Here is an 11,030-nt window from a genome sequence, read left to right as displayed (position 1 = left end):
CATTGTATGTAAATTTGCATGTTTAGTTATTTTAGAATCAACTTCAAGTATACGCGACTGAAGTTAAAAAAAATCGCCTATAAAGTTTGACAATAACTTACCGATATTTTTGCCTAAAATTTGCCTTGTAAAGGCTTAAGTTTCGATATTTTCTCCTAAAGTTTGGCTTGCTAAGGCCAACCTTCCAACAAACATGCTTAAAGTTTGGCTTGCCAAGGCCAAACTTCCGACAAACATGCCTGAAGTTTGCGCGCAAGGCAAAAGTTCAAAGTTCGAAACTAAAATATCTCAAAAATTTGAATTACCAATCTTCCTCGCTACCAATATTTTAAAAATTCTTCCAACAGTATTCACTTAAGCCATCATAATATGAAAATAACCATCATAAAGATAGTGTCAGATTTTGTAACAAATTCATAAAAGATTATTTATAATGTTAATTCTTGAAATTCTCAGAACTGGAGAAGCTAAGTGAACTTGGTAGAGAATTTAAAGGATGTTATTAACATAGTAAAGATGGTAACACAAAGAACATTTAATCAACAAACAAGACATAAGAGATAACTATAAAAGAAGAGATATAGTTTGGAGGTGAAAAATCCGTTCAAGGCTCACTATGGAAGGAGTTGTCTTCAAAATAGATTTCGTTGGTTAGCCTAATGCAAATAGCAAAGTAACGTCCTACTTTAAATATGCAACAAACTCAGTAAAGAAAAGGAACTCTTGAAGATAGTGACAAAGAGAAGAGCAAAGTATGAGACTTCCAAGTGATTATCTTCAGCAGATGGGTTACGTACATAACAGAAGAAGAAACATAACTAATGCTACTCATAACCATCAGGGAAGAGATACGTCCTTTTTGAAACACTTGATACATCTATTCAGTGTGTCCCAGAAAGATTTGGATGCATCTTTTCACAAAGAGTTTTGTCTAAAAGAGACATTAAATTTTGAATCACTCAAAATAAAACCAACGACGGTGGGAGATAGATTTGCTGAAACAATGGTTAGAAGCTCCTTGACATTGTTAAAAATAAATTGGACGTTAAGGACAAACTAGAACAATCACTATTTCACAAATCCCTAGACCAATTTTGCAACTTCCGCTGCTATAGGTACACTGATGAGATTGCCATGAAAGTCAAACAAATACTGTAACACCAGGGATTTACTTTTAAGAAGCTAAAATTGACCTCAAATTAGTAGAAGTTAAATTATCATCTCAAGTACTTGGAAGGATTAATCACAGATTCAACATAGAACCAGCACTAGTATAGCTTTTCATCTATTATATCAAATCTTATTCTTGTCAGCATCAATCTTCCAGCTGTGAGATGACGCTTGCAAAGACCCGGTAGCCTTGGCACATGTCAGAAAATAGACAATATTCATTCTTTGCATGGTATGTAGCCATTAAGCCTGCATTTCATTCATGTCAAGAAGTTCAGATTAAAAGTTTATTCGACTCGATTAACAAGAAAGCACAATCAGACATTATAACAAGGAATGAAATTACACAGTAACTTTAAGCAAATGCAATTGTGTCAAGGTAAGAAAGTATGTTACAGATATCAAAAAATAGAGTGATGTACCGTAGCCAGAAGTTTGAACATCAAAACCCTCGTCCTGCCAAACAAATAATGAATTAAGATATTGCAAATTCAAGTTTCTAGAAGGCCAAACAAGTAAATTTGAAAGAAGTTATGCACCTGCAGATCTCTTATCAATGGCAAAGTACCAGTAATAGAATATGGTTTTACATGCCCAACTTCCTCTTCAGTAGCTTTGCATAGTACATGAAACCCCCGAGAATTGAGATCACAAGCAACTCCAGACGAAGCTTCGTCGAAACTTATAGTGATTCTGGTGGATAAGAGTCGGAACATTAATTGCTAACGAAAAGGTCAGAGAAAAAAGAATGATAAGATAAACTAAGGAAGAAAATTTGAGCTCTAGCTTTTATGGACAATCCAAAGTTATCATATGATTTCTCATCTTTTCAAAGAAGAGTACAGCATACCTGCCCCTTAAGTTCTCATCTGGCAGGACATATTTTGAAACAGGGCCTCGACAATCAAGTTTTTCAATGTTGGCATTTAAGTCATCAACATATTCTTGTAATTTCTTCATAGCATCTAATACACTGAACAAGAACGCATTGTTAGAATTCCGAGCATTTTCAAAAGATTCGTCTGTTCATTTCCTGTTTTGAAACAGAAGCTCAAAAGTTTTGATTTTGCAGTTGAAAAACACCACATAAAAAAAAATAAAAAAAAAAATAAAAAAGGGATATAACTAAAATTCCAGATAAAAAAGGATAAAGTAATGTGTAATAAGGTATGAGACCACTATGATATTTCTTATTAAATTGATCTACTTTATGAAGAACTGAAAAGGAATAACGTAGAACAAAACACATACCTGTAAAATGGAGTCAACCTGCAAAGAAACAGATGTGATTAGATATCATCATTAATGAAAGATCTCAAGGAGGGTTTGAATCAAGAAACTTACCTAACATCTCCAGAAACAGTGCACTCAGCAGGAATTTGGTTGATTCCACCCCCAGGATCTGTGGAGCAAATAATTTAGCACATAAAAGCAACTGGAGAAGATAAGCTCAATATTTTCACCTAGAATTGAAGAACTTACAAAACCACTGAGTTGGTTTCATGGTTGATGGTGTAGCAAATTCATAGACTTTTTCTTTAGGGTGGGCAGGGAAATCTCTATAGAAGCGGGACTGGATTTCTTTGAGTGCTTCCATAGCAAGCTCCAGAGGATTGATAGCCTAACCATTTGCCATAAAATGTCATACAAACACATTGGAGTATTAGAATGTTTTTATACAGAAAAAAGGTTTGAATTTTACTGTATTCCAGATGATAAAGTTGTATTGATCCAAGGAGGTTTCGCAAGTACTCAACTGAAGAGTGTCTGTTTTTGGTCAACCATTCAACTCAAGTGATTGGGTAAAGACTTAGCGCATTAATGAATAGCTGAATTTATTTCATTGCACGTAACAAATCTAATGACATCACAGAGAGCTAGTCCAAGTCAGAATTCAGAAAGTTGGTACGAGTGGAGCACAGGGTAAATCCAATCAGAAGAAAGTTGTTCCTCTTATTGTGTCATTACTCCACTTGGCTTCCGTAGGCCATAGCAACATACTCAGGAAATGGAAGTTCAAGGAACAAACATATGTATATTTCTGCTCCAAGAAGTTTAACAAATATAGGAAGTTCCTTAGTATTGTGGCATTACAAGGGTCGGGAAGATCATTCCTCATACTTCAAGAGAAATATAAAAGATTGAAAGAAAATGTGCCTAATTTTATGAAAACACACACATTCATACAACTGATCAGATTTCACTCTCTTCTAACTTTTCTTATCATTCAAAGACACCCACCAGGTGATTATATTCTAGAACTAGTGTTGGAGTTTTATGTATCTCAACCCAACAACAAATAATTTTGTGATGAGAGGTCGTCCCATTGGTTTCTCTACTCAAACTATCAATAGTCTTCACTCACTTGCAGAGGTTGATGATAGAGAGATAAGGTGTTTTCCAAACAATCCAAATTAGCAGGTGGTAGAGGGAGACTTATGCGCAAGAGGAGAAAATTGGACATACAATGCTAAAAGACAAAGAAGTAATCTTATTAACAAGAACATAGGTTGTTGCGTTAGACCACTCTACACCTGCACAACTCTACTTTGCAAAAAGCAAGATATTCGTCCTAGCTCAAAAATGGTAATCTACAGATATACCTAATTCATTAACAAATCATTTTTCAAAAAATATGGAGAGGACAGAAGGACCAAGATGAAAAGAGCAATTGCAAAAGGATATAACAAGCCAATAGGGAGACCATATTGAACAATTAGTTGAACAATTTGGAACGATGCATGGGAGGTTTGATGACATGGAGCAAAGATTTGGGTGTTTGGACAAAAGAATTGGCCAAGGAGAGCTTCTATGAATTATTTTCCAAGTTGTTCCATAGCTAAGAGAAAAGCAAAAACAACTCTTCATCCGGTGATTTAGGCAACAAGATAAATTCTTATTAAGGCCTAAAGGATTCACGCGTATTAGCATTGGTTGAATAGCTGCTCCAGAGATCCTGAAATTTTGGTGATCTCCATTTCACTAACTAACATCCAATAATGTCAAAGACCAGTCTAACTAAAGCGGCTCTAACAGATATCCAACGTTCTCCTTGCGGAGTTAATGTCACTGAGAAAGCCATGAATACTTATACCGACTGGGGAATGATAATAAAAGTCAGTGAGCTACGAGATCCAGTACATTGACATATCCTACCAAATAACATAAATACCACAAAAGTTGAAAACCTCAGATGCAAGTGAGTGTTTACTAATAAACAATGAGCTACACTCATCATAAGTCATGGAATACTTCAAGAGGCATCAAGAGGATAAACATCACAATACTTACACCCATGATGTCTCTTAAACCTCCTTTCCCACTCAACCTAGGATAACACATTTTAAAAGTTATGAATGTTCAAAATATACATAAGCAGCAAGGGAAAAAAAAATATCTGAATCTACATGAGGAACTCACAAATCATCCAACAGATCTCAAGCTTTACAATTTTGGGTCAAAAACACTCTTGCTTTATCTGTTGGCGTCAGAAAACTCTGAATCTTCTGTCAACATTATTTATAGAAAAGCGTTCCTTTAATTATTGTTAGGATTAACTAAAGGACGTTTAACAAGCACTTCAAGGTGGCGGATTACCATTCATAACAGTTGAGATAAAAGGAGCTGATGAAAGTGATACCGGCATATGCAATGATGTTTCCATTGTTTTTTCAAAGGCAATTTGGCATAAAAGTTTAAATTAAGTTCGAAAAGCTTAGATGTCAAACAGTAGAAAAAGAAAGAATACCTTGTGGGCCAGACCACTGTGGAAAAGCTTTCCGGTAACATGGAGCTTCCACGGTATACTGCCACCAGTACCAATGCATGGCTGTTTATCTGCTGTGTCAATCCAGAATCTATGTAGAGGAATAAACAATATAAATAAATTCACTATGTCTCTGCAATGAAACTTGATACCATTGCATACAGTTACTTACAGAGGGCCTTCTTTTAACTTATTGAGCAATCCATCCTTCACTAATGCATCTACACCAACTCCAGGGATAGACGAGTTCTCTTCACTGGCTATGAAAACAGCAACCACAGTGGATTTTAACTGTGGCTTTGTCTCTCCCAGCCGCCTCATAAGCTCAGAGACAAGAGCCACGTGACCTAAACAATCAGTAGTTCCACGTCCCCGAAGTTTATCACCATCGATGCTCAATGAAAAGGGATCAAATTCCTGCATACAAAATTGTTTTGCCATTATATGAGACATCATTATCATAATATCATTGCTGACTTATGAATCAGCATCAATAAGGGTAGAAATCTTTTTCCTGCTCTCGACCACAAGCATACTTTCCCCTCCCCGCACACTTAACCTGCCAAAGCAAATCTGAAGCAACATATAGAAAATTAATTAAGCGGCACATGTGCATTCAACATGGACACCTGGTGGTGAATTCTTGTTTAAATCAGGCCATGGAGAAATTATTACTGGAGTCTAATCGTACATCTTCCTGGATGACTTTACATTCCTCATACAATCTAAATCCAAAAATCTCCAACCTCTAAAGGAAATAAAAATATAATAAAATGATAACAAGAAGTAACCATTCAGATAAGTGCAATATCACTTTTGTATTTCTATTCTCTTGCATCTGGTAAAGAAGTTTTAAATCCATAAGGATGTAACTTCAGTGTCTGATTAAAGAAACTGAGAATGCTGCTGAAAGAGTATTTGGATTATCCGCGTAACAATGCAGAAACTGCCATGTCATTTTTCTTATCTTCCATGTTGTTCCCTAAGTTTGATAGTTTCCTTTTTCTTCAAACCTTTCACATGTCCCTGTCTGCTTCAGACATTTTATTGAAGTTACATTCATAAAATTTTCTAAAGTATGATCCATATAGTTGGATAAAGGGTTGCTTGCTGGCTGTTTTACTTTATGGCCCTGTGTTCACTTTAATGTCTTTGTGCCAAGAAAGGGAAGACAGTCTAATACCTTTCTCAGCATTTCAGCTAATTCATAGAGGGAGAGTAAAGCAGGTCTCAACATTTTAGCTCAAATTAATAGAGAAAATTCTCGAACATAATAGCAGTTCAAGGTGCAAATCTGTGAACTACTTATCCTAACTTGTCGCTTATTTCCAAATAGTACAATGAAAATATTGAGCTCACTTAAATCTTTGCCACATTGCTAACTTGTAAAGGCAACACTCTAGCGTTCAAATGGCAATTGTATGGAATGCATTTGCTGGAGCAGCATAATAAGCAACATATGATGAGAACAACGCTCATGAAGATTACCCTAAAGTTGTATAGTTCCGTATCACAAAATATCATGCTAAGAAGAGCAATGTCCAGTAGAAATTTATTTGTGAGATGAAAACCATGGGACTGGGAGATCTTATTTCAAATTCGAACAAAAACAAAAACAAAAAAACCGCTAGGTGATTTCTCCACATCTACCTAAGCCTCGGTACCTATACCAGTGGGAGGTAGCAAGTACCTGGTAGAATAGCAGAGTGGAGGTTGGTTGGGGCTATGGGGGGTGGGGGTGGGGGTGGGGGTGGGTGGGTGTGTTGGAGGATGGGGAGGAGTGGAACAGCGGCGGATCCACCCTTTAGGGTGGGGGTGGCATGGCACCCCCTAGATTGATAAATTTTTTATATACCTATGTTGCAATTTGCTTAAACTAGGTTAAATATTTGATCCTGCCACCCCCAGTCGCAAATTAGACAAAGGTGTCATGGCTGGTAGACACAAGTTTGAATCTATCTTGAACATTTCCGACTCCCGTTTTTCTTGTGCTTTTTAGTTCCTTTGTACCAGTAATTCCCTTTTCGGCTCTCCCAATTTTCTATTTATCTTTTTATTATTTATATTGTCTTTCTTCTATTCTATTATTTTATCTGTAATCTCTAGCGAGAACACACAAATAGAAACTTCAAAATCCCTTAAATTAAGCATTTTTCTTAATCTCCAATCTGTGAGTATTTAAATCGAAAAACTTAGGTCTCAATGAGAATTTTGGATTGAGATCAAAATTCAATTTATTTTTATTTTTTATAATTTCTTTTGTTTATTACTCCCTCCGTCCATGTTTACTTGTCTATATTTGACTTAGGACACTCTTAATAAGCAATAAATAAAATGAGAAATGAATTGGAGTACTTAATAATAAGGGTAAAATAGGTATAAAATGGTAAATTATGTCTTGATTTTTCAAACTATACAACTTACAAGTAAAAGTAGACATATATTTTTAGTATAGTGGATAAATAAAAATGGACGGAGGGAGTGTATTATAAAAAATTGTGCTATTCTATAATTGTTAAATTCAATTTAAATCACTTTACTACTTAAATTGTGATGGAAATTTCACAAGCATTGCTTAGAAAAAACATGAAATTTATGATTTATTTTTGAGAACTTGTAGTTTATCTAATTCTACATTTACTTATGGGGTGTAATTATCTATTGAAGAGCTTTTCTATTATTTTTCTTATTTTGATTGGTGTAATTCCCTTATTGAAGATGTTATTTTACTTGTGCAAGTTCATTTTTTAATATACATAAAAGATGCAAGTCCCTTGGTGAAAATGTTGATTTTACCTTGTTGTTAATGGGTGTGATTCCTTGTTTAAGATGTTAATTATGTTCGTTTCTTCATTTTTGAGATGTAATTTTCATATTTGCAAATAAAAAATAGGCTATTAAATTGACCCGAATAAACTAAAAAGAGATGGACCAGACCCAACACGTTCTTAACAAGATGTACATTGAAAAAAATTATGGCACCCGACACTTTCAAATCCTAGATCCGCCTCTGGAGTGGAATGCCACTTACAAAACTTGTTTTCCCTACTTCCACCAAAGAAGTCATTTTCTCCATTTTTAAGGACCCCTTTTTTTTTTTTAATGTAATGTTTTCTCTGTCAATCTCAATCACAATTTTAACATTTTCTTCCAATACTACAAATATAATGCTTCACACATAAGCCAACTTAACACCTTTAAACTCCCTATTATGTGTTTAATCAAAACACCATCATATAAAAATGAAGTAAAGGACCACAAACTTAACACCATAAGAAAGCAATCCAGCATCAAAAGCAATCAAACAGAAAAGCATCCCTGGAACCACCATAAGCAAAAAAGCAACCAGCTTTACATATCACATAAAAAATAATGAAAGCAAAGGGTAGCAAAATTATATTTACATACCCAATCACTAGGGTTGGCAGTGAAAACATCCATATGCATTCCAACAAAAGACGATTTTTCCGGGCTGAGTAAACTTTCGAAAATTTAAATTCATTTAACTACTCAAATTTTAAAATTTGATGCAATGTTCTCTGTCAATCTACTCTTCAATCACAATTTTAGTATTTTCTTCCACTACCATAATTAAAATACTTCGCATAAACCAAATTAACACCTTTAAGCTCTCTATTAGGGGTCCAGTAACATAGCATAAGTTAACACCATAAGAACGCTGTCAACTAGAACAAAACTCAAGAACCACCATAAGCAAAAAAGGCAACCAACTTTCGATATGGTTCTCTCAAGCGCTCTAGTATACTCTACTTGTTCAACTGTGTCGGTTTTGGGGGAACCTTTTTTCATAATCAAAAATGCAAGTATGGAAGCTTCTATGGTCAATCTAGTAAGAAAGCTCGAAAGGGAAAATAGCATTTACATAGTAAATCAAAAATAATGAAAAGGGCAAGCCAAATTATATCACACAATAATATTATTAATTTATACAACTCTCAAGAATTTCAATTAATTCAACTAATCAATTCTTAATTTTTGATGTTTCTGATGTAACGTTTTCTCTGTCAATCTACTTCATATAAGTCAAATAAACATCTTTAAACTCCCTATTATGAATCCAGTCAAACACCATCACATAAAGAAAAGACAAGAACCACCATAAGCAAAAAAAAAAAAAAAAAAAAAAAAGCAACCAGCTTTACATAAAAAATCTAAAACAATAAAAAAGGCTAACAAAATTATATCTACATAACCAAACACTAGGGTTGGCAGTGACAACATCCATATGCATTCCAATAAAAATTAAAAAAAACCAACTTTACATAGCACATCAAAAATAACAAAATGGGGTAGCAAAAATCATATCAACATACCCAATCAGTAGGATTAGCAGTGACAACATCCATATGCATTCCAACAAAAGACAAGATTTTTCCAGGTTGAGTACCAGGATACTCCACAATAAGGTTACCCCTTTTAGGCTTATAAGTAACATGATTAATGACAAGTGGTCCACCACCAGTGGTTGTACTATAAGGAAGAAGAGTTTCAAGAACATGATTCACAATCCTGTCTTCTTCAGGGATAAGTTCAGGTGGGTTGTTTTGTACATATTTAGATTCACCAATCAGTTTCCCTAAAAGGGTTGTAAATGAATCTTTGTTTAGATCACCCAAAATCTGCTTTACAGAAGGTGAAGGAGTAGCCATGGTGGAAATATTTGGAGTGGTAAGTTGATGCTCTCTTTTAGGAACAGACCAAACCTAGGAAAGAAGTTTTGAGAACTTTGACACTTTAACTGCGACACCTTTTTTCCTTTGAATAAACGGAAAAGGGTCTGAAGAGTATCGGATTTGATACAAATATGTTCTTTGTTTACCTATTGGCTTGAAAATGCCCTCGCCCGCAATTTATTAGGCCTAAATTACCCTTATTTTTTAACGGCTCTATTTAAAAATATAATTAAAAAAATTATTTATTATGTGGCATGATTTTATAAGCTAATTTTAAAATAAACATAATTAATTAAAATCTCAACTCAAAATCCGGATCCACCTAAAACTATACCTGTCCCGTCTAAACGCTCTATTAAACTAAAATGAATTGTCAATAATCTTCCCTGTTCTTCATCTTTCTTAGACCGTTCATCATCTTCATCACCAATTGTATGGAATTAATCTCATCAAATCAGCAAATTCCAAGAACCAAAAAAAGCATAACAATGAAACCCATAACCAAAAAATTAGACTAGCAATGGTGCAGATTTTACTGAAAACTTCACTCCACTGTGCATTCATTAAAGAAGCGAGAGAAAAAGCGTAACGGTACCACATTAAGATATTGTCTATGCCTTTGGTCTGGCCTCTCGAGCTTTAAAACGTGTGTTTCCGGAGTTAAAACATGCTTACTTATATACCTAGCATTTCTCTTGTGTTTTGCCGATGTGGGACTTTCCTCCTAAGCTAAGGTGTCACATACACCCCCTCTTATCCCTACCCGGGATTTGCCTAAATTCAGTTGAACTGTGACCCATCATCGATAAGGCTGACACAAGAGTGGCTCTGATACCATCTGTAACAACCCAGCCCACTAGTGATTCGGGCCTAGGCCCGCACGTCTTTAAAATGCGTCACTAGGAGGTAAGCAATGCTTACTTATATACCCAACATCTCTCTTGTGTTTTGCTGATATAGGATTTTCCTCCTAAGCTGGGATGTCACAAAAACCACTATGAAAATGCTTCAATATAGAAACTAAATTTCCACAAATCCCAGCAAATTGGCAAATTCAAAGAACCAATAAGAAAATTAATAGGGCATTTAGGTGGGGCGGGTATGGATTTTAGGTGGATCTAGGTTTTGAGTTGGAATTTTAATTAATTAATTTTATTTTAAAATTAGCCAATAGAGTCATGCCACATAATAAATAATTTTTTTAATTATATTTTTAAATGGGCCGTTAAAAATGAGGGCAATTTAGGCCCAATAGGTTGATGGCGAGGGCATTTAGAACAGATAGATAAACAGAGGGCGTTTTTATACCAAATCCTATAATTTAAGGACATATTAGGCCCTTTTCCGTTAATTAAATTACCAAATTGACTTTACCGAGTCATATTTGTTACTTTATAATT

At 34.9% G+C, this 11,030-nt stretch overlaps 1 protein-coding gene across 1 annotated transcript; it reads right to left on the bottom strand.

Annotated features, from left to right (window-relative positions):
- Positions 1–991: 991 nt before the first annotated feature.
- On the bottom strand, positions 992–9,697 carry LOC132030209 (acetylornithine deacetylase). Its single transcript, XM_059419734.1, has 10 exons — positions 9,271–9,697; positions 5,109–5,353; positions 4,919–5,027; positions 2,653–2,791; positions 2,515–2,572; positions 2,422–2,439; positions 2,021–2,143; positions 1,710–1,863; positions 1,593–1,626; positions 992–1,419 (listed from the first exon to the last, which is right to left on the bottom strand). Exons 1-10 carry the CDS (start codon positions 9,604–9,606, stop codon positions 1,316–1,318), a joined length of 1,320 nt encoding a protein of 439 aa, XP_059275717.1. The 5' UTR covers positions 9,607–9,697; the 3' UTR covers positions 992–1,315.
- Between the last annotated feature and the right edge of the window lie 1,333 nt (positions 9,698–11,030).

Source organism: Lycium ferocissimum, chromosome 9 (assembly GCF_029784015.1).
Source record: "Lycium ferocissimum isolate CSIRO_LF1 chromosome 9, AGI_CSIRO_Lferr_CH_V1, whole genome shotgun sequence".
NCBI lineage: Eukaryota > Viridiplantae > Streptophyta > Magnoliopsida > Solanales > Solanaceae > Lycium > Lycium ferocissimum.
This window is presented reverse-complemented; position numbering and strand designations above follow the sequence as displayed.

Excerpts from the sequence above, each read along its gene's own strand:
- LOC132030209 (XM_059419734.1), bottom strand. The coding sequence starts at position 9,606 with ATGGCTACTCCTTCACCTTCTGTAAAGCAGATTTTGGGTGATCTAAAC. Across the intron at positions 5,354-9,270 it reads CTGCTAATCCTACTGATTGG|GAATTTGATCCCTTTTCATT; the intron begins GTATGTTGATAT and ends TTTTGTATGCAG. Across the intron at positions 1,627-1,709 it reads CATTGATAAGAGATCTGCAG|GACGAGGGTTTTGATGTTCA; the intron begins GTGCATAACTTC and ends TTTGTTTGGCAG.